Source organism: Ostreococcus lucimarinus, chromosome 11 (genome assembly GCF_000092065.1).
Source record: "Ostreococcus lucimarinus CCE9901 chromosome 11, complete sequence".
Lineage (NCBI taxonomy): Eukaryota > Viridiplantae > Chlorophyta > Mamiellophyceae > Mamiellales > Bathycoccaceae > Ostreococcus > Ostreococcus sp. 'lucimarinus'.
This window is the reverse complement of record NC_009365.1, coordinates 534,492-552,104: the sequence shown is the minus strand read 5'-3', so window position 1 is coordinate 552,104 and position 17,613 is coordinate 534,492. Positions and strand designations below refer to the sequence as shown.

At 61.9% G+C, this 17,613-nt stretch overlaps 13 protein-coding genes across 13 annotated transcripts; 6 read left to right on the top strand and 7 right to left on the bottom strand.

The window, feature by feature from the left end:
• On the top strand, window positions 1-2,355 carry OSTLU_17449 (predicted protein; the record flags this gene model as incomplete). The annotated part of the gene is made up of 2 exons (XM_001420508.1): window positions 1-290; window positions 492-2,355. 2 exons carry the CDS (start codon window positions 1-3, stop codon window positions 2,353-2,355), a joined length of 2,154 nt encoding a protein of 717 aa, XP_001420545.1.
• Window positions 2,356-2,541: 186 nt separating this feature from the next.
• On the bottom strand, window positions 2,542-2,796 carry OSTLU_9831 (predicted protein; the record flags this gene model as incomplete). Its single annotated transcript, XM_001420342.1, has 1 exon — window positions 2,542-2,796. A coding segment is annotated over one exon (255 nt), but the record flags the coding sequence as incomplete, so codon positions are not given.
• Window positions 2,797-3,060: 264 nt separating this feature from the next.
• On the bottom strand, window positions 3,061-4,647 carry OSTLU_44385 (predicted protein; the record flags this gene model as incomplete). The annotated part of the gene is made up of 2 exons (XM_001420341.1): window positions 3,061-3,483; window positions 3,706-4,647. 2 exons carry the CDS (start codon window positions 4,645-4,647, stop codon window positions 3,061-3,063), a joined length of 1,365 nt encoding a protein of 454 aa, XP_001420378.1.
• An 897-nt stretch (window positions 4,648-5,544) lies between these two features.
• OSTLU_6061 (Annexin family transporter: Annexin A13) lies at window positions 5,545-6,447 on the bottom strand (the record flags this gene model as incomplete). The annotated part of the gene is made up of 1 exon (XM_001420340.1): window positions 5,545-6,447. A coding segment is annotated over one exon (903 nt), but the record flags the coding sequence as incomplete, so codon positions are not given.
• Window positions 6,448-7,067: 620 nt separating this feature from the next.
• On the top strand, window positions 7,068-8,042 carry OSTLU_26628 (predicted protein; the record flags this gene model as incomplete). Its single annotated transcript, XM_001420507.1, has 1 exon — window positions 7,068-8,042. The coding sequence occupies exon 1, from the start codon at window positions 7,203-7,205 to the stop codon at window positions 8,040-8,042; it is 840 nt and encodes a 279-aa protein (XP_001420544.1). The 5' UTR covers window positions 7,068-7,202.
• Window positions 8,043-8,172: 130 nt separating this feature from the next.
• OSTLU_93482 (predicted protein) lies at window positions 8,173-10,353 on the top strand (the record flags this gene model as incomplete). Its single annotated transcript, XM_001420506.1, has 1 exon — window positions 8,173-10,353. The coding sequence occupies one exon, from the start codon at window positions 8,173-8,175 to the stop codon at window positions 10,351-10,353; it is 2,181 nt and encodes a 726-aa protein (XP_001420543.1).
• A 93-nt stretch (window positions 10,354-10,446) lies between these two features.
• Window positions 10,447-11,127, top strand: OSTLU_17444 (predicted protein; the record flags this gene model as incomplete). Its single annotated transcript, XM_001420505.1, has 1 exon — window positions 10,447-11,127. The coding sequence occupies one exon, from the start codon at window positions 10,447-10,449 to the stop codon at window positions 11,125-11,127; it is 681 nt and encodes a 226-aa protein (XP_001420542.1).
• Window positions 11,128-11,229: 102 nt separating this feature from the next.
• OSTLU_26625 (predicted protein) lies at window positions 11,230-11,655 on the bottom strand (the record flags this gene model as incomplete). Its single annotated transcript, XM_001420339.1, has 1 exon — window positions 11,230-11,655. The coding sequence occupies one exon, from the start codon at window positions 11,653-11,655 to the stop codon at window positions 11,230-11,232; it is 426 nt and encodes a 141-aa protein (XP_001420376.1).
• Window positions 11,656-11,936: 281 nt separating this feature from the next.
• OSTLU_88679 (predicted protein) lies at window positions 11,937-12,407 on the top strand (the record flags this gene model as incomplete). The annotated part of the gene is made up of 1 exon (XM_001420504.1): window positions 11,937-12,407. One exon carries the CDS (start codon window positions 11,937-11,939, stop codon window positions 12,405-12,407), a length of 471 nt encoding a protein of 156 aa, XP_001420541.1.
• Window positions 12,408-12,450: 43 nt separating this feature from the next.
• OSTLU_17441 (predicted protein) lies at window positions 12,451-13,479 on the bottom strand (the record flags this gene model as incomplete). The annotated part of the gene is made up of 1 exon (XM_001420338.1): window positions 12,451-13,479. One exon carries the CDS (start codon window positions 13,477-13,479, stop codon window positions 12,451-12,453), a length of 1,029 nt encoding a protein of 342 aa, XP_001420375.1.
• Window positions 13,480-13,601: 122 nt separating this feature from the next.
• Window positions 13,602-14,438, bottom strand: OSTLU_6042 (predicted protein; the record flags this gene model as incomplete). Its single annotated transcript, XM_001420337.1, has 2 exons — window positions 13,602-14,002; window positions 14,054-14,438. Coding segments are annotated over 2 exons (786 nt in total), but the record flags the coding sequence as incomplete, so codon positions are not given.
• Window positions 14,439-15,360: 922 nt separating this feature from the next.
• OSTLU_26622 (predicted protein) lies at window positions 15,361-15,936 on the top strand (the record flags this gene model as incomplete). The annotated part of the gene is made up of 1 exon (XM_001420503.1): window positions 15,361-15,936. One exon carries the CDS (start codon window positions 15,361-15,363, stop codon window positions 15,934-15,936), a length of 576 nt encoding a protein of 191 aa, XP_001420540.1.
• A 130-nt stretch (window positions 15,937-16,066) lies between these two features.
• OSTLU_1996 (predicted protein) lies at window positions 16,067-17,590 on the bottom strand (the record flags this gene model as incomplete). The annotated part of the gene is made up of 1 exon (XM_001420336.1): window positions 16,067-17,590. A coding segment is annotated over one exon (1,524 nt), but the record flags the coding sequence as incomplete, so codon positions are not given.
• Between the last annotated feature and the right edge of the window lie 23 nt (window positions 17,591-17,613).

Here is a 17,613-nt window from a genome sequence, read left to right as displayed (position 1 = left end):
ATGGCGGCCAAGGCCCAGGGCGCGCGCGACGCCGCGCCCGTGCCGAGCGGCAAGGCGCGCGGCGCGAGCGCGAGCGCGAAGCGCGCGAAGGAGGACGCGAGGAAGCGCGCGGGGAAGCGAGGGGCGGCGGCGACGGCGCGCGACGACGGCGCGACGACGGCGCGCGAGGCGAGCGGCGTGCGAGGGTACTGGCAGGCACCGGAGGAACAGGCGCTGAAGCGCGCGGTGCGGAAACACGGGATCGGGGCGTGGGAGAAGATGCGAAATGATCCGGAATTCGCGGCGTTGCGGTGCGCGCGCGACGCGAGCGAGCGAACGAACGAACGAACGACGCGCGCGAACGAACGCGCGAACGAACGGCGCGGGACGAGCGATGGGATGGGACGCGAGCGCGCGCGAGGCGCGTCGAGCGGGCGAGGGAACGACGCGGACGAGGCGAGAGGGAGACGCGGGGACTGACGAGGGGCGAACGACGAACGGCGCGAACGCAGGTCGCGCACGGGGGTGCAATTGAAGGATAAGTGGCGAAATTTGATCAAGTTTCAACACTTGCGCGTGGATGAGGCGGCGAAGGTGCCTTATAAAGCCGCGGTGAAGGCGGCGAACGCGGCGAACGCGACGGGAGGGAAAGCGGGACGCGGCGCGGACAAGGGCGGCGCGAGGGGGGCGAGCGCGGCGAACGCGAAGGGAGGAAAAGCTGCGAGCGCGGCGAGCGCGAGGAAGACGAATGCGGCGGTGAATGCGAAGAAGGGTAAAGGCGCGAGTGCGTCGAGCGCGAAGAAGGGCGCGGGGGGGAAGAAAACGATGGCGGTGAGTCGAGACGCGTTGCCGAAGAAGGGCGGCGGCGGAACGACAAACGTCGCGGGCGCGCCGACGATGAGCGCCAAGGAGAAGCTCAAAGCCAGGTTCGGGCACAGGCACGACGATGATGATCAAGACGAGGACGATGAGTACGAAGAAATCGCAGGCGTCGGTCGACCATCGACAGGGGCCAAGGCAAAATTCGACGCCGGCGTGGACGCCGTGGTGACCCAGCTCAAGGCGAAACGCGCGGGCATGGTGAACGAAGTCGAACACGCCGAGAGCGAACTCGCGAGGATGAAGACGGTCGTAGAAGAAGCGGAAGCGGTGTACTCGTCCGCGCGCGCGCGCGTGCACGAGGCGCTCGTGGGCGCGCACGGGGAGGATGAGTACTACGAGGACGGCGAGGGCGAAGACACCGCCGACTGGGACAAGTACTTGCACTTTGGCGAGCACGAGGACGAAGACGACGACGAAGAGGTGGCTCGTGCCGCTGAAGCCGCGGCAGAAGCGCACGAAGCGGTGAAACGGGGCATTAAGAAGCCGAGCGAAAAGAAGCCGAGCGAAAAGAGGCCAAAGGCGGCGGTGGACGAAGACGCCACGGATCACGACGACGACAGCGATGAGGAAATCGACGAAGATCTCGTAGATAGCGACGAGGACGACGACGATTTAGATGAGGAGGAACGCGCGGTGAGGATTGCAAACGAGGTGCTCGCCGAGGCTGGGTTACCTCCCATGCACGAAATTGAACACGTGTTGCTCACCGAGCTCAAAAAGCTTGAAGCCGCGAACGCCGCAGTCGTGCACGCGCGCCTGGCGTTGGAGGCCGTAGACGCAGAGTTTGCCGAAGCACTCGTCAGCGCACACAACAATGCGGCGGCAAACGCGAAAGCGACGACGTCGGCAGCTTTTGACCACGACGACGATTTAGAGAAGAGTTTCACCATGGATGGCGACGAAGACGAAGACGACGAAGACGAAGACGACGAAGTCGATGACGAAGACGACGAAGAAATCGACGAAGATTTGGTCGACGACGAGGAGATCGAAGAGGAGATCAGGCCGCAACCCACTTCAAAGTCGAAGGCAAAACCAAAGGCAAAGTCGGCGCCCTCTCAAAACGACGGCGCAGACGCGGCGGGTGGGCGAGTCGTTGAAGACCGGAGATACGGTATATACGACGCTCGGCGCTATCGTTCGGAGGCTGAAAACGACGCCGCCGAGGCTGCGGCGTCCAAGGGTGGTAAAGTGTCCGCAGCCAGTAAACGTAAAGCGCCGACGAGCTCGAGCGCGGCGGCACCCAAAAAGAGCGCCAAGCAGACTGTCAAGGTTGAAGACACTGAAATATGGTACGAACAGCCAAATGTCGCCAAAGCTGGTGCGGCGGTGATGCCAAAGAAATCGCAACAGTTTCGAGCGGCACCGCAGTCGGCTCCTGGATCCATTCCTTCGTGGCGACGCAAGCGAGCAGCGACTCGCGTCACCATCGGCCGTCCCGTCGCGGGCCCCACGTCTTGGGCCGCGATCGGGCAACACATTATAAAAGAGTAAAACAAAACTCACCCCGCGCGGTGAGATCAATAATCCCCGACGGATGTACTGTACGATCAGGTTACTACGCGTTACAAAACACTGTACGGCTACCTAGGCTAAACAAATTAACTCACGACGACGTCACGTCGACATCTCATCCCCCTGACCCCCGTTCGCGTTCGCGTTCGCGTCCGCGCCCTCCAGTTCCTTAAACTCCCACGCTCCTCGGCAAATCGGACACCTCGGCGCCTCCGCGTTGGCCCCGCTCAACCACTTCGTGATGCACTGCAAATGAAACGCGTGCCCGCACTTTCCCCACACCACCGGAGAATCGTCCCCTGGGAACTTCGCGTCCGGCGGGCACCCGTCGAAGGCGATGCGACATATGCCACACACGTCACCGACGTCGCCGGCGCCCCACGTCCACGCGCCGACGCCGTGCCAGGTTTTGACGTTCAAGATGAGACCGGTGGACGACGGCGTTGGCGCCGTTTCCGTCGTCGTTTCCGTCGTCGCCGCGCGCGATGACGCGGTTTCTGCGCGCGCGCGACGAGGACTCGAACGCGTTTCCACCATCACCCGCGCGAACCGCGCGAGATTCGCGCGTCGTCGTGTGGGGCGTCGCGATGACGACGGAAGTTGCACGAGCGCTGGCTGGTGCTTTTGAAATGTATACGTGTCGGAGTGTGATTACAAGACGCGTCCGCGACGCGGAGGAATGGCTCACGCCGCGGGCGCGAAGCCGACGCGACGGTTGGCGTAGTCGAATTCAGTGTGGTACGGGCCCAAAAACACGTCGCCCAAGATCCAAAGCGGACCCGCGGGCTTCGGGATGTCCATGCCCATGAAACCGCTCACGCACTGCGCCTCGCCGTCTTGGTAGACTTTTAAGACGTATTGCTCGGGTGTGAGCTTGAAAGGGACGCCGCCGATGACGAATTCGACGTCGGGCATGTTTGGGATGTTGTCGCAATCCACGGACGCGGTGCCACCGACGCTAGGAACCATATCGCACACGCGCTTGACTTCGTTGACGATTATTTTCTCGGTGACGTTTTGCGCGAGCATGTCTTGCGCGTAATTGACGACGGTTTTGCACGCCGTGCACGCGATTTGGCCTTCAAACGAGCTCGAGGATTTACCAAGCTCGCCTCGCGGTGGATGGCGTCCGTGATGATGCGGACCTCGACCGTGGCGACGCGGACCGCGGCGGCCGCGACGCTCGTGTTCGCGATGACCGCGGCGGCCATCTCCGTGGTCGTGGTCGTGGTCGTGGTCGTGGTCGTGGTCGTGTCCATCGTGGTCGTGTCCATCGTGATCGCCGTGGCGATGCAACAACTTTCGAGCGATGGCGAGATGCGAAGTAACATCATCGTCGTCATCGGCTTCCATCGCTTCCACTCCGTCGGCGTCGCACGCGCCGATGGAGGCGCAAATTTGCTCGCTCGAGTAGTTCTCGAGGTCTTCTACAAACTGTTCGGCGTACTGATCGATCAATAATCGGCACTCCTCGCCGATCATAGAGTGTGCGCCGATGTAGTCGTTAATCTTGTTTACGATCTCCGTCGGACCGGCGAGCAAGGACGTCCCCGTATCGGCGATGACTTGGCAACCGTCGTCGCCGTCGCACGCGCCCAACGAACGCCCGTCGACTTTGAAGTCGTCCATTTTGATTTGCCAGTACCCTTCACGCGTGACGGGGGCGTACGTGTGCTCGCCGATGAAGTGGTCGGGATCAGACCCGCCAAAAATGAGCTCGCCACCGACCTCGCTCGGCATCCCATCCTTCGTCGACGTGCGGTTCAGCCAAAAGCTAAACATTTTATTTTCAACCAAGCCTTGCTCCATCATGTTGTAGAACACCGGCTTCACCTTGTCCACGGCGATGTTGTCGAACCCGAGACCGAGTATACCGTCGAACTTCGAAAACAAGAACGCGATCCCCGGCTCTTTCGTCGCTTCGGCGAAGTACTGCCCCTGGACGACCAAGTCGCCGACTTTGACTTCGTCCTTGGACAAAAATCCGCTCAACGAGCCGCTTCCGTACTGAATCGCAAACGGCGTCCCATCCGCCTCGTACGTCTCCGACGCTCGCGAATCGAACTTTGCGTGCAAGTCGCACGGAATCTGCAGAAATCCACACTTCGAGCTCGGCACCCAGAGGTTCGAGCTTCCGGTGTCGAAGACGACTTGGAACTTTTGTCGCGGGTTGCCGATTTCAATCTCCCCGTAATACTGCGCATCCATGTAATTGTGTACATCCACGCCCCCGCGCTTCGGCGCCGACCGTTCTTCATCGCTCGCGTCCATCGTCCCTTCTTTCGCGTCGTACCTCTTCCGCAATCGCTCCACGCTCGCCTCCGCGCGCGCGCGCCACGCCGCGCCGCCGTCCTCCGGCGCCTCTCTCTTCGTCATCCGCACGCGATGTAACTCGCTCCCGCGCGCCGGCGCGGCGAGCATCGCCATCGCGCTCACCATCGTCGCCTATTCGAGCGTTCGCGCGCGCGTTCGCGTCAGTCTTCGCGTCGCGCGCGCGTCGCGACGTCAGATTCGGGCGTCGCGCGGGAATTCGCGCGGTCGAATCTCGACGTCGCCGCGTCGCGCGAGACGACGCGCGCGACGCACCGCGACGGTCGCGCGCGCGCGGCGCGTCTGAGGCGGCATCGGTCGAGCGCCGCGATCGCGCGAGGCGATGAGTGACGAGACGCACGCGCGGACGGTGGTTGGATGACGGATGAAGAGTTTTTATGAAAGACGGCGCCGACGCGACGGAACGCGGCGCGATTACCACGAATCTTGACGCGCGGGCGGTTGCGGGGCGTACCCGCCGGGGGGGTAGCCAGCGGGTGGCGCCGTGACGTACACGGTTTGCGGCGGCGCGACGGCGCCGTAGCCGACGGGTTGCGGCGGCGCGGCGGATTCCGGTGGCGGTGGAACTTCGTCGTCCGGACCTAACGGCTTGGCGCCCTTGGGCGGGGTGTACGAGGCGAGAGAGACCAAAGCGGCTTCGAACTCGCCCGCGCACTCTTTTTTTATGACGCCCTGCAGCGTCTTGCCGTTGTATTCCTTTTCAAACTCCTTGCGCAAGATGGGCATCAAGTCGTCCTTGTGCGTCATGAGCGCCATGAGACCGGTCTTGTTGGTGCTCGAGAACCAACCAGAGATGCACTTTCGGATACCGCGGGCGAGCGTGCGCGCCTTCGGAGAGATGCACGCCACGAGGGCGTCTTCGTAGTCGCCGCGGCAGTTTGAGCGGATGTCAGCGATGAGATCGCCACCGAAGTGTTCGGTGTATTTGGTGCGAATCGCCATCTTTTCTTCCTCCGTGCGATGAACGAGCATAGAAATAAGACCCCAATCGTCGTTGCCCCAGCCCGCCATCGCTTCGCCGAGGTAGATGGCGATTTGTTCCTCGCGCGGCGTCAGCAAACCCATGAGCGTTTCGCGGAACAGCTTGCTCTCAAACAAACCAGTGGTTTCGTTGCGAATGCGTTCGCGCAGCAACTCCCCGGTTTCGATCTTGTACGCTTCACGGAAGGCCTCGATCTGCTTGTGCGACTTGTTCGCCAAGAGGGCGATGACGGCGGCTTCGTCGGTGCCCATGCCTTCGACGGCGTTGCGCATGGCTCGCACGTCGGCGGAGTAATCGATATCGGCGTCATCGTTCACGTTCGCCGGGTGACGCTTCGCCAAGGCTTCGATTATTCGCTTGAAATCGCCCCTCACCTTCCACTCGCTTCCCACGGCGCGGATGAGATCCTTCTTGTAGATCCGAGAGTACGCCTCGCGCGTCGCGTCGAGTTGCTCGGGCGTCGCCGTCACCATCAAGCGAATAATAGCCTTGGTGTCCGTACCGAGACCAGCGACGGCGGAATTAATGACTTTCGCGTATGATTCACCCACGCCATCGCAACCGGCGAGCAAAAGCACGCGCTTAAACTTTCCGCTCGTCTCCGACAGCACGGCTTGTTCCATGGACTTTTCGTATCGCGACGAAAACGCCATTTGCAACGGCAAGATATCCTCCTCCGCGAGCGTGCACAGAATGGTGATCAGCGTCGCTTCATCCGTACCGAAACCCTTAATCGCTCGCATCACCGTCTGCGCCTCGAAATCCAATCTATCGCTCAACAACGACATCATGAAATCTTCCAAGTCCCCGTGCGTCTTCTCCTTCACGTCCGACTTCAAATCCCCGTACCCCATCATGTTGTACGTTTCCACGATCACGCGCTTAATGTAATCCATCCTCAACATCCCTCGCGGGTTCGAAAACACCGGCACGTTCAGCACGATCCGCTTCAGAATCTCTCGCGTATTCTCGCACGCGATTGCGTTCGCCAACTCCCACGCCGCGCGTCCGTCTCTATCCTGCGGGCACGGTCCGAAGTCCGCCCGCATCGTCGGTTCCGGCGCGCTCGAGCATACTATTCATCGCGCGTCGCGCGTCGCTTCGTCAGTCATCGCGTCATCGCGCGCTTTCGAGCGCATTTCGAGCGCACTTCGCGATCCATCCATTCATCCATCCATCCATCGAGCCATCCATCGATCCATCGATCGAACGCGCGTCGCGGTCGGCGCGTCATCGCGTCGCGATTCCGTCGTCGCGATCGGCGCGCGCGACGCACTCCCCATGGCGACCGATCGATCGGTCGCGTCGCGAAGTGCGCGCGGGTCGTCGACCGCGCGCGGCCGATGGCGACGGCGTCGCGCGCGGTGTGATTTCGCGACGCGACGCGCGACGGCGGCGGCGCGGCGCGACGCGTCGCGACGGCGGCGGCGCGACGCGACGCGCGAACGAACGAACGATCGCGCGCGCGCGACGACGACGCGGGACGACGACGCGGGACGACGCGGGACGACCGATGGGGACGCCGCGCGGGAAAAAGCGCAAGGCGACGAAACCGCTGTTCGCGTCGATGAAGTCGATGAAGCGCGCGCGAGCGGTGACGACGGAGTTTCACGGCGTCACGCGAGTGTTGGACGACGCGAAGGCGTCGAAAGAGGCGAAGGCGAGGGCGAAGGCGACGCTGGAAGCGATCGGGGGACGGGACGCGTATCAAGAGGCGAGCGCGCTGACGACGCGGAGACATCGAACGGCGAAGTGGACGTTTAGCGTGCTGACGAAAAAGAATCGACGACCGAAGCGCGGAGAGCGCGCGCTTAAGACTTTGGAGGTTGGGGCGATCAATACGGATTTGATGAGCGCGAAATTTTTAGACGTGCGCGCCATCGACGTCAAGTCGCGGCATCCGAAGATTGAACAGTTGGATTTTTTTGACATGCCCGTGGAGGCTGAATCGTACGACGTGATACACTCGAGCATGGTGGTGAATTGTGTGCCCACGGCGGAGCTCAGGGGGGAGATGATCGCGCGCACGGCGACGTTTTTACGTCCGAAAGGATTATTCTTTATGATGCTTCCGTTGCGTTGCGTCACGGCGTCCACGCGCATGTCGCAAGAGAAGATGAGCCGTTTGCTTCGCGCGTGCGGTTTGCGCGTCGTCGAGCAAAAGCGCACGCCCAAAATTGTCTTTTATTGTTGCGAAAAGCTCGGCAAACCGACCGAGACGTTGATCGGGAAAGACTTAGTCAAGCGAGACGCGCGCGAAGCCTTCGCGAAATCCGAGCGCGCCAAGGACGCCGGCGGCGATCCCTCGCACTTCGGCATCATCCTCAAGGACGAGCATTTGTGCGGGTATTAGGCGCGCCTTCGTTCGTCATTTTGTGATTGTATGTATCATGTGTATCGATCAGTGGCCCGAACGCCATCAGAGAACCGCGACGCCGCGCCGCGACGCGCCACTGCGAGCCGCGGGCCGGGACGTCGCCGCGATGTCCCGCCCCCGCCGCGACGCCGTCCGCGGCGCGCGCGCGCTCGCGCCCGCCGTGGAAGACGCACCCGTGCGCACGCGCGACGACGCGCGATCGAGCGATTCGAGCGAGGACGAGGCCCGCGCGCGACGGCGCGATAAACATCTGACGACGCAAAAGTTTGTTGAATCCATCGCCAACGCCAAGGGCGCGTTATTAGCGGAAGACGTCGAAAGACTGTACGCCGCGCGGTGCGAAGAGGTGGCGCACGATGGACGCGATCAGAGCGACACGGAGAGCGACGCGAGCGAGGAGGAGAGGGGAAAGTGGTGGCCGCTGACGGCGGTGACGACGCCGAAGAGCGCGGCGGAGGCGTGCGCGGCGGAGGCGAAACGAGCGGAAGAGGAAGGTATCGTGCCCGAGGGAACGATGGCGACGTCGGAACTAATGATACATAATTGGTTTCATCTTTCGGAGTCGCTCACGCGGTGGCGACGCGCGGGGACGATGGTGTTGACGCCGCCGCCGGATGAGTTGCGATGTCACACGTGTAGAGACTTTGCCGCGGAGCCGTTGGTGAACGCGCAGGGGCGGTTGTTTTGCGCGCCTTGTGGACGCGAAAATGAGGGAGATGCGCGCGCGAAGCTTTTTGGGTTGGACGTACAGACGCAGATGCGCTTAGATGCGTTACCGGTTATGTGCTGCAACGTGGCGACGCCGCACGCGGGTGGGGACAATTTAGTGTGGAAAGTCGCCTTGGACGGCTGCCGAGCGGTTTCCACGCTGGGCAAAGTGCGCGCGCACGAGGAAACGTGCGAGTACACGCTTATGAGGTGCTCGTTGCCGGCAGAGAGCACGAACAAGGCAGAGAAATGCCACGCGGTGGTGCCGCGACGCACGATGGATTCGCACCGAGCGACGTGCGAATACAGGATTCAAAAGTGCGCCGACTGCGATCGATCGGTACAAGTGCGTAAGATGCGCGCACACGTGATGATTTGTGGTCAAATTGAAGTGCACTGTCCGTATAGACGGTGTAAGTGGCGCGGCGCTCGCGACGGCGTCGACGCGCACGTGGCAACAGAATGTTTGTTGCACCCCGTCGTGTGTCGACTCGAAGATTCGGAAACGCGAGAGACTTGCAAAGAGACGGTGCCGCGCGAACGCATCGCTCAGCACAGAGCGTCGTGTCAGTACCAACAACGACCGTGTGAATACTGCACTCGCGAAGTGAGCTTACGAAGAATGGGCGATCACAAGCTACGATGCAAAGCTAGGGAGTTTCAATGCCCACTGTGCCGGCGCATCATGCCCGCTGAGCAACGCGAATCACATGAAAAGACGACGTGCCCGATGATTGAGTCTGTGTGCGAGCACGCGCGGTTTGGATGCGATGTGAAGGTTCCAAAAGAGCACTATAGACAGCACGCCATAGAATGTTTCCCCGAACACGTCGCACACGTGGCGTTCGGCACAGATGGTGTCTCCGAATTCGTGAGCGCGCCGAGCGATGATCAAGTCGACGCTGTTGAGTTGTTGAAACGCATGCAACGCAACCGCGAAGCGATGCTCGCCGATTTCGCAAGTTTCGAAACAATGTGTCATAAGGTGTCGTGCAAACTCAATGCGCGCGCCGAGCTATGTTCAACCGCATCTCACGCGGCGAAAGATGTGGAAGAAACCACAGCGGCGTTTGAGCGTCAAGCAGAACGCGAACGATGCGCGTCCGCGTTTGCGCTTCGAGAAAAGCACTCCCTTGACCGTGACGAGGATTACAACGACATGATCGTCTCCCGCAACCTCGTTGGTGCGCGAATAATCGACGAAATGCGTCGCTTCGACGAAACCACGGCGAAATTGCGTTTGAAATCCGAGGCGCTCTACGCCGCGCTCGACGAAAAGCGCGACTTCGCGACGCGCCGTCTCGAGGACGAGATCGACGCCCACACACCCGCCGCCGATCTCATCGCCGACGCAAAAGACGAAGCCACCAAATACGTCGCCACCGTCGACGCCGAGCGCCGCCGTCTCGCGGCGAGACTCATCGACATGAAATCGAACGTCTTTTCCGCCAAGATGTCCTTGGTCGAAAACGTCGAGCACCGCAAGCGGCGGAGCGAAACCCTTCGCGCGAAGCTCACCGCGTTCGCCCGCGGCGAGCGCTTCGTCGACGGCGACGGCGTTCACACCACCCATAGTTAGTGTAGCGTTAGGAATGCAGCCACCGCCAGCATTCGCCAAAGCGAGAGAACAAAAACGACACCGCAAAGTCCTTCTTCACACGCCGCCTCGGCCATGGCGCCGTCACCGTCGAATCTCGCCTCCATGGCGAAGATCGCGACGCACGAAAGCGTGTACCCTCCCGCGGAAGACTCCTTCCTCCTCGTCGACGCCCTCGCCGCGCTCTGGGACGACGAGCTCGCGCGCTCGCGTCCCAAACTCTGCATAGAGCTCGGTACTGGAAGCGGTTACATCGCGTGTTCCAACGCCCTGCTCGCGCGCGCGCACGGATGCGGCGACGTCACGCGCACGCGCGCGTCTGACATCAATCCCGACGCCGTCGCGGCGTGTCGAGCGACGTGCGAGGCGCACGGGGTGAGCGGGACGGAGTGCGCGACGGCGCTCGGCGACTTGCTCGAACCGCACGCCGACGCGCTCGCCGACGCCGGTGGGTGCGATGTGCTCGTATTCAATCCACCATACGTCGTCACGCCGAGCGAAGAAGTGGGCGGGCGCGGCATCGAGGCCTCGTGGGCGGGCGGCGCGCGAGGGCGCGAGGTGCTCGACCGACTGTTGCCGAGCGTGCGAAGCGCGTTGGCGCCGAGAGGGATGTTTTTGTGCATTTTATTAGCGCAGAACGAGCCCGAGGAGGTGATGGAGATCATGCGTCGCGACGGTCTGCGATGTTCGCTCGTGAGCTCGTGTAACGCGGACGAGGAGGCGTTGTTCGTCTTGCGGTGCGACAGAGACGCGTGACGCGTCGCTCGCGCGCCGCGCGCGCAATCGTAGCGATAGACAGTAGCGGTAGCTCTCAATAGTACACTCAAATCTTAGAATCAAAAACGACGCGACGCCAGGTCACCTTCGCATCGCCGTCGCGCCGCCGTCGCCGCGCGCCTCCGCTATGGCGTCGAGCGCCGCCTGCTTCGTCGCCGCGTCCACAATCTTAATCCCCATCACCACCGCATTCTTTCGCAATTTCGCCTTCCCGACCGGCACGCCTCGAACCACCTTGTGCGTGTTCTTCCCCGCTCGCACCTTTCGCACCCCTCCCGCGAGGCGCAGGCTCTGCGCCTTGCGCACGTTTTTCGCCTCCAGCCTCGCCCTCCCCGCCGTCCCTCCCTTCCCTCCCGCGCCGTCCACCGCCATCGCGTCCGACGCCAGCGCCATCGCCGCCATCTTTCGCACCCGTCGCGCCTCTTTCTTCACCAGCGCCTCGCGCTCGACGCGCTTCGCGTGTTCGACGCGATTCGCCGCCGTCGTTCGGTTATTCTTTTTGCTCATGGCGGCGTCGTTTCGTCGCGTCGTTTCGTCGCGTCGTTCGCTCGCGTCGTTCGCTCGCGTCGTTCGCTCGTTCGCGCGGTCGCGCGGTCGCTCGTTCGCTCGCGTCGTTCGGTCGCGTCGCGCGGTCGCGTCGACGCGCGCGGCGAGGTCTGCGCGCGACGCGCGTATGCGCAAACAGTGCGAGCGTGCGGTCGGTCGGTCGCCGCGTCGACGCGATGTGATTTGAAATCCGCACACGCGCGCGCGCGACGACGGCGAACGACGGACGCGACGGACTCGCGATGACGGCGGTGAGCGACGAAGCGAACGATCGCGTCGCGTGGGCGAACGCGATGCGGCTGTGCGTCACGCGACGGGACGCGCTGAACGACGATGGATCGATAGACCAACAATTTTTTAAACCGAAGCGCGTGGTGTTCGAGACGCGCGCGAAGAAGTGGGGGGACGAGGAGCGCGCGAAACTGTACGAGGGGATCGAGACGTACGGGATACAGGAGTGGGGGACGATCAGGGAGAATTTGCTGCCGGATTGGGACACGCTGAACCTGAGGGTGAAGGCGGCGCGGTTGATGGGGACGCAGTCGCTGTCGAGGTATCCGAAAGGGTGGAAAGGGACGAAGGCCGAGGTCGAGGCGGAGTACGCGAAGCATAAGAAGATCGGTGAGGCGACGGGGTGCTGGAAGAACGGGCAGTTGGTGGAGGACGATAACGGCACGGCGGCCAAGTACATGGCGGAGCACGGTTTGTTGTAATCGAATGAATACTAAATGTTTGTTTCGATCGACGTCGTCGTCGTTAATCGGCGTCGAGCAGGGCTAAGGTGTCGGCTAAAAAGGATTTCTTTTTCGCCGTCGCATTTCGGGCGCGTTTTTGCGACGGTTGCGACTGCGATGGCTGCGATTTTCGCTGCGACGGTTGCGACGCGTCGCGTTTGCGACCGCGCCTTCGCGTTCGTTCCGTTTCATCATCCGTGTTGTATTCGTCCTCGCTCTCGTCGCGGTCCTCGTCGACGTCTGCATCGACGCTTCGCTCGCCTTTGACCGCCACGAAACCGTCGACGTCGGGCTTCGAGTGTTCCAGTCTCGCGCTCGCCAGGTCAGCCTTCAACTCGTCGTTCTCCGCCCTCGCGGCTTCCAACTCTTCGGCCATTTTCCTCATGCCCTTCTTTTTCTCGTTTAAAAGCGATAGAAAGTTTTGCGCTAATCGCTCCTTCAACGCATCCATCTCTCGCAGCGCCGTTTCGCAGTTCTCATTCGCCCTTTCGCGCGCCTCGATCGCCCTCTTCCCGTCTCGCTCGGCGTTGAAGCGTCGTCGCGCCTCCATCTCCAACGCCTCCCCCAACGCCTCGTACGCGAATCCTCCATCACAAAACGCGTCGTCGCTCTCCACGCGCCTCATACCGCACACACCCGTGCGAACGGCGCCGTAATTCTTCCCGTCGTTCGCCGTCTTCGCTCGCGTCGTCGCAAACTCGGCACCGTCGTCCAGCGTCGCCTCCGCCTCCGCCTCCCTAAACCGCCACACGAGCTCGTACTCGTCCCCGTTCTCCTCCGCGCGCTCGAACGTGAACGTGAACGCGCGTTCGACGCGTTCGCGTCGCGGATCGCCGAGCGCTGCGCGCGCGAATTCACCGAAACGTTCAAACGGCGCGCGTTGCAAATCCAATCTTCCGACAAAGGTTTTCCCGCTCGCGTCGCGCGCGGAGACGTCGATCGCGGACGTCGACGCGCGAGTGAGTATACGAAAGGTTTCACCGCTCACCGCGCGCGATACGGAGGTGAGCGCGGGCGCGCGCGGGTCGTCGGCATCGGAACCGCGCTTCATGATGTGCGGCGGCGACCGCGCCGAGAAATCGGACATCGATACGACGGCGAACGACGCGCGGACAACGCTTGCGGAGGCGGGGAATGAATTATGACAATGTTTCGTTTCGCTCACGCGATGAAGACTATGAAGAAGCTAAAGAAGGAGATCAACACGGCGAAGATTTTTAGAATCAGCCACCGGTTGCTGCTCACCGTGTTCAAATACTTTAACAGCTGCGTTTGCGCGCTGTCGACGTTGGCCAGGGTGTCGTCGACGTTTTCGTCGATGCGAATGGCGAGTTCGCCCTGTTCGCTCACCATGGTGGCGAGCTGCTGGAAAATGCCGCCGAGCTCGGTGATGGTGCGCTCGACGTTTTGCAAAGCCTCCTGCCGCGAATCGGCGTAGGCGGTGTTTTGATTGTAAAGCTGCATTTGACCTTGCGTTTGCATCATCGGCGCCCCAGAAACGCCTGCGCCCGGCGCGCTCGGGCGCGGCACGAACGCGTTCGCGTTCCCCTGCAAGTTGCCGAATCCGCTCGCGCCTTCTCGCATGGCGCGCGAAAACGCGTCGTCGCCGAGGTAGTCCAACCCACCATCGAACGCGCTCGGTCCCGCGCTCGCGCCAAACATCGCCCTTCGTTCTTCTCCAGCCTTGATGTTCGCCTGTCTCGTCGTCAATGTCTCCTTAAACGTCTTCGTCGCCGTCGCCAGTCGATTCTTCAACGTATCCACCACCGTGACGCTGTGATCGCTCGCCGACTTATTCGCCTCCCCTCGCTCTCGCGTCCTCGCCGCCGCGCCCTGCAGTTCAACTATGGATTCATTCAGCGCTTGAATGTCCAGCTTGATCACCGCGCTCGTCTCCGCTATCTCTCTCGATTTATCGTCGTACAGCGACGACGACTTCGCGAGCTGATTGAGCCGTTCGAGCTTCAGCGACGTTCGATGAATTCCGTGCCCGATCGCCGACGCCATCTGATTCGCGTCGCGACCCATCGTTCACGCGTTCGTCGTCAGTCGCGCGTCCTCGAAACGCTCGTCCGCGCGCGTCGTCGCCGCGTCGTCCTTCGTCGCGCGTTCGCGCTCGAATAAACGATCGAGCGCACCTTGGCGAAATCGCTCGCGTTCCCTCCCCCCGCCGCCGTCTTCGCCCCCTCCGCGCCCACGGTCGACGTCCGATCGTCCGCGCTCGCGCTCGCGCCCATCGTCTTCCGCACGCGGTCCGCGACGGCGGCGAATTCGCGCGTTCGGTCGCGATTCGGCGGTCGCTGCAGCATCATGTCGATCGGCGCCTCTCGTCGCGCCTTTCGTCGCGCGCGCGCGCCTCGACGGCGTCGACCGCGCGCGCGCTTTTCGCGTCCCGCGTCGCGTCGCGCGGGCGTTCGCGCGCGTCGCGACGCGTCACCGAGTGCAGATTCGTCGTCGCGATCGGATTCGACGCCATCGCGCGACGCGACGAATGGCGACGGTGTCGCGCGCCGAGCGCGCGTACGTCGTCGCGGGCGTCGCGGCGCGCGCGCGAAACGACGGACGCGCGCTGGACGACCACCGCGCGTGCGCCGTGACGCTGCGCGCGGTGCCGAGCGCGAGCGGAAGCGCGGCGGTGGCGCTGGGGGACGGCGCGAACGCGACGCGGTGCGTCGTCGCGGTGCGCGCGGACGTGACGGCGGTGCGAGAGAGCGACGATGATCAGGATTGCGGACGCGTGGTCGTGCGCGTGGACGCGAGCGCGACGGTGAAGACGCGGGAGGGAGGGAACGAACGCGCGCGGGAGGAGGCGGCGGAAAACCTGGGGGCGACGTACGCGCGAGCGTTGGAATCCGTGCTCATCGGACGCGAAGCGGTGCGGAGACGCGAGGGAGAGGAAGCGGGAGATGAAGATGGGGCGATCGCGCGAGGGATGGGGAAGCGAGAGCAGTTCGGGATCGATTTGAAATCGTTGTGCGTGAAACCGGGGCGAGCGCGGTGGACGCTGACGGTGGACTGCGCGTGCGCGTGCGATCGAGGGTCGATGTTGGATGCGCTGAGCGTGGGCGTGCGAGCGGCGTTGGCGGATACGAAGATTCCGAAAGTCACGGTCGCGGGCGTGGGTGAGGATGGTGCGGGCGGGGAGTTGGAGATTGATGACGATCCCGAGGCGTGCTCGCGCGTGGACGTGTCGAGGTGCGGCGTGGTGGTGACGACGACGAAGATTGGAAGACACGGCGTCGTGGACGCGACGGAGGAGGAGACGGCGTGTTCGGAGGCGACGATGAGCGTCGGTGTCGATCGTGAAGGGACGATTTGTGCCGAGTTTGGCGCGGGAGGGGAGAGTCTTGATCGAGGCACGGCGCAGGCAATGCGCAAGCTCGCGTGTAAAGTCGGCGTCGAGTTGATCGAACACATGGATGGGTATCTCGCGCGCGCGATCGCGGTGGACGTCGACGACGACGACGAGGGCGACGATCGCGTGCTCAAGGTGAAGATTCGTCGATGAACTCGAACGATGTGATATTAATATGTACGTAATACAACAACAATTTCGCGCCGAACGAACGAATTTAAGAAGTCATGGACGATGGGTCGTCCAAAACCGCGGCGTCAAAGTCGTGAAAGTCGTAGTCCGTGTCCAAGTCGTGCGGCGAAAAGTCAGCGGGGGCGCGGAAAACCTTCTCGGGCGAGTAGCCCCACAGATTCCTCACGTGCGACGTGTACAGGCACGCGTACCGCTCAACTTGAAACGCGAAACGAGAGTTCTGCGACCCAGCCTTCATGAGTTGACCCCAGACATAGTGAAACGACTTGTGATACTCGCGCATACCCTCGCGATGCGCGGTGCGCGCCGTCGCCGACAGTTGTCTCGCGCGTTCTAACTCCTCTTCGTTTGCTTTCGGGTCGGCGGCGTTCGCCGCGAGCCAGGCGTGACGCGCGACTTGATCGTCCAAAGAATCGCGCAGCGTGCGCAAACGCCTGAGCGCGTGCGGTTTTTCCTTCATGCGTTCCAGGCAGTCGATTTCGTGCGCGAGTTCGGGGACGACGAGCATCGTGCGCCAATCAATCTCTTTCTTCGCTCGCAAAATATCGCCATAAATGTGGTCGCCGACGTAAAGCAATCTCGAGCCAATCTCAATGCCGAGCATGGCGTGAAGGTGCGTGTACGAACCGCCTTGGTACACCCTCGCCGGACCTTTGCCCGTGGCGCGCAACCCACTCGCGAGCGCTCGTTTGTGCGTCGAATCCGACACGCTGCCGATTGGAGTCAATGGTGCGCCGTTGTCGGTGTTGTGCAAAAGCCCAGTCGCGGTGTCGACTTCGAATATCGTCGCCGAATCGTTAGCGAAGAAGCCCGGTTTCGCCGAGCCAGTCACAACGACGTCAAACAAGTTGAGCCATTCGAGTTTTTTTTGGTCGCCAACGTTGTCGTCGATGAGATAATTCATGACGACGTTTGTGTAATCCCACAGAGAGTTCGTAAGCAAAAACACTTGTTTCCCGCTCGCTCGCAAAGCCTTTAGCAAAGGAACCAAGTCTGCGTCCTTCGTGATGTACTTGCTCGGATTTTCCGCCACGGCGTGCTTCAACGAGCCGTCTCTGTGACACAAGTCAACCGCCGCTCGTATCTCGTCGTACATTTGCATGAATGTCTTTCTCTCAAAAAACTCGCCATGCTTGCCCGAATCTTTCGCCTCCACGAGCTGGCTGAACAGGTAGGCCTCGCCCATGGAAAATAATGTGTCTAAAGCGCTAAATTCGGGACCGTCAAAACTTTGACGCTTGCTCGTCTCGCAATACGTCGCCAACCGTTCATCGGTGTCTAAAGCCGTGAATCCGTGATACGCCACCTTGACATAGTTGTGTCGATCCATCTTTAAAACGTTCCCTCTCTTCTTATCCACCACCAACCCGCGCACCATGTAATCCGGATCGAACTCGAACGACTCGAGCAACGCGCGCGGGTAGTTGTACGACTCGACCAGCTTTTTTTTAGTCTCTGAATACGACATCATCTCGAACGTCTCCGGCTTGTACATGGCCAACGTGTAGTCCATGTCGAATCCAATCGCGTTGATTCGTTTCATGTTCAGACTTCGATTGCAAAACACCTTTGTGGCGGCGCGTTCCGCTCGTTCGGCTTCGTTCGTCGTTGACCAATGCTTCAACTCTTGCGTCGCCG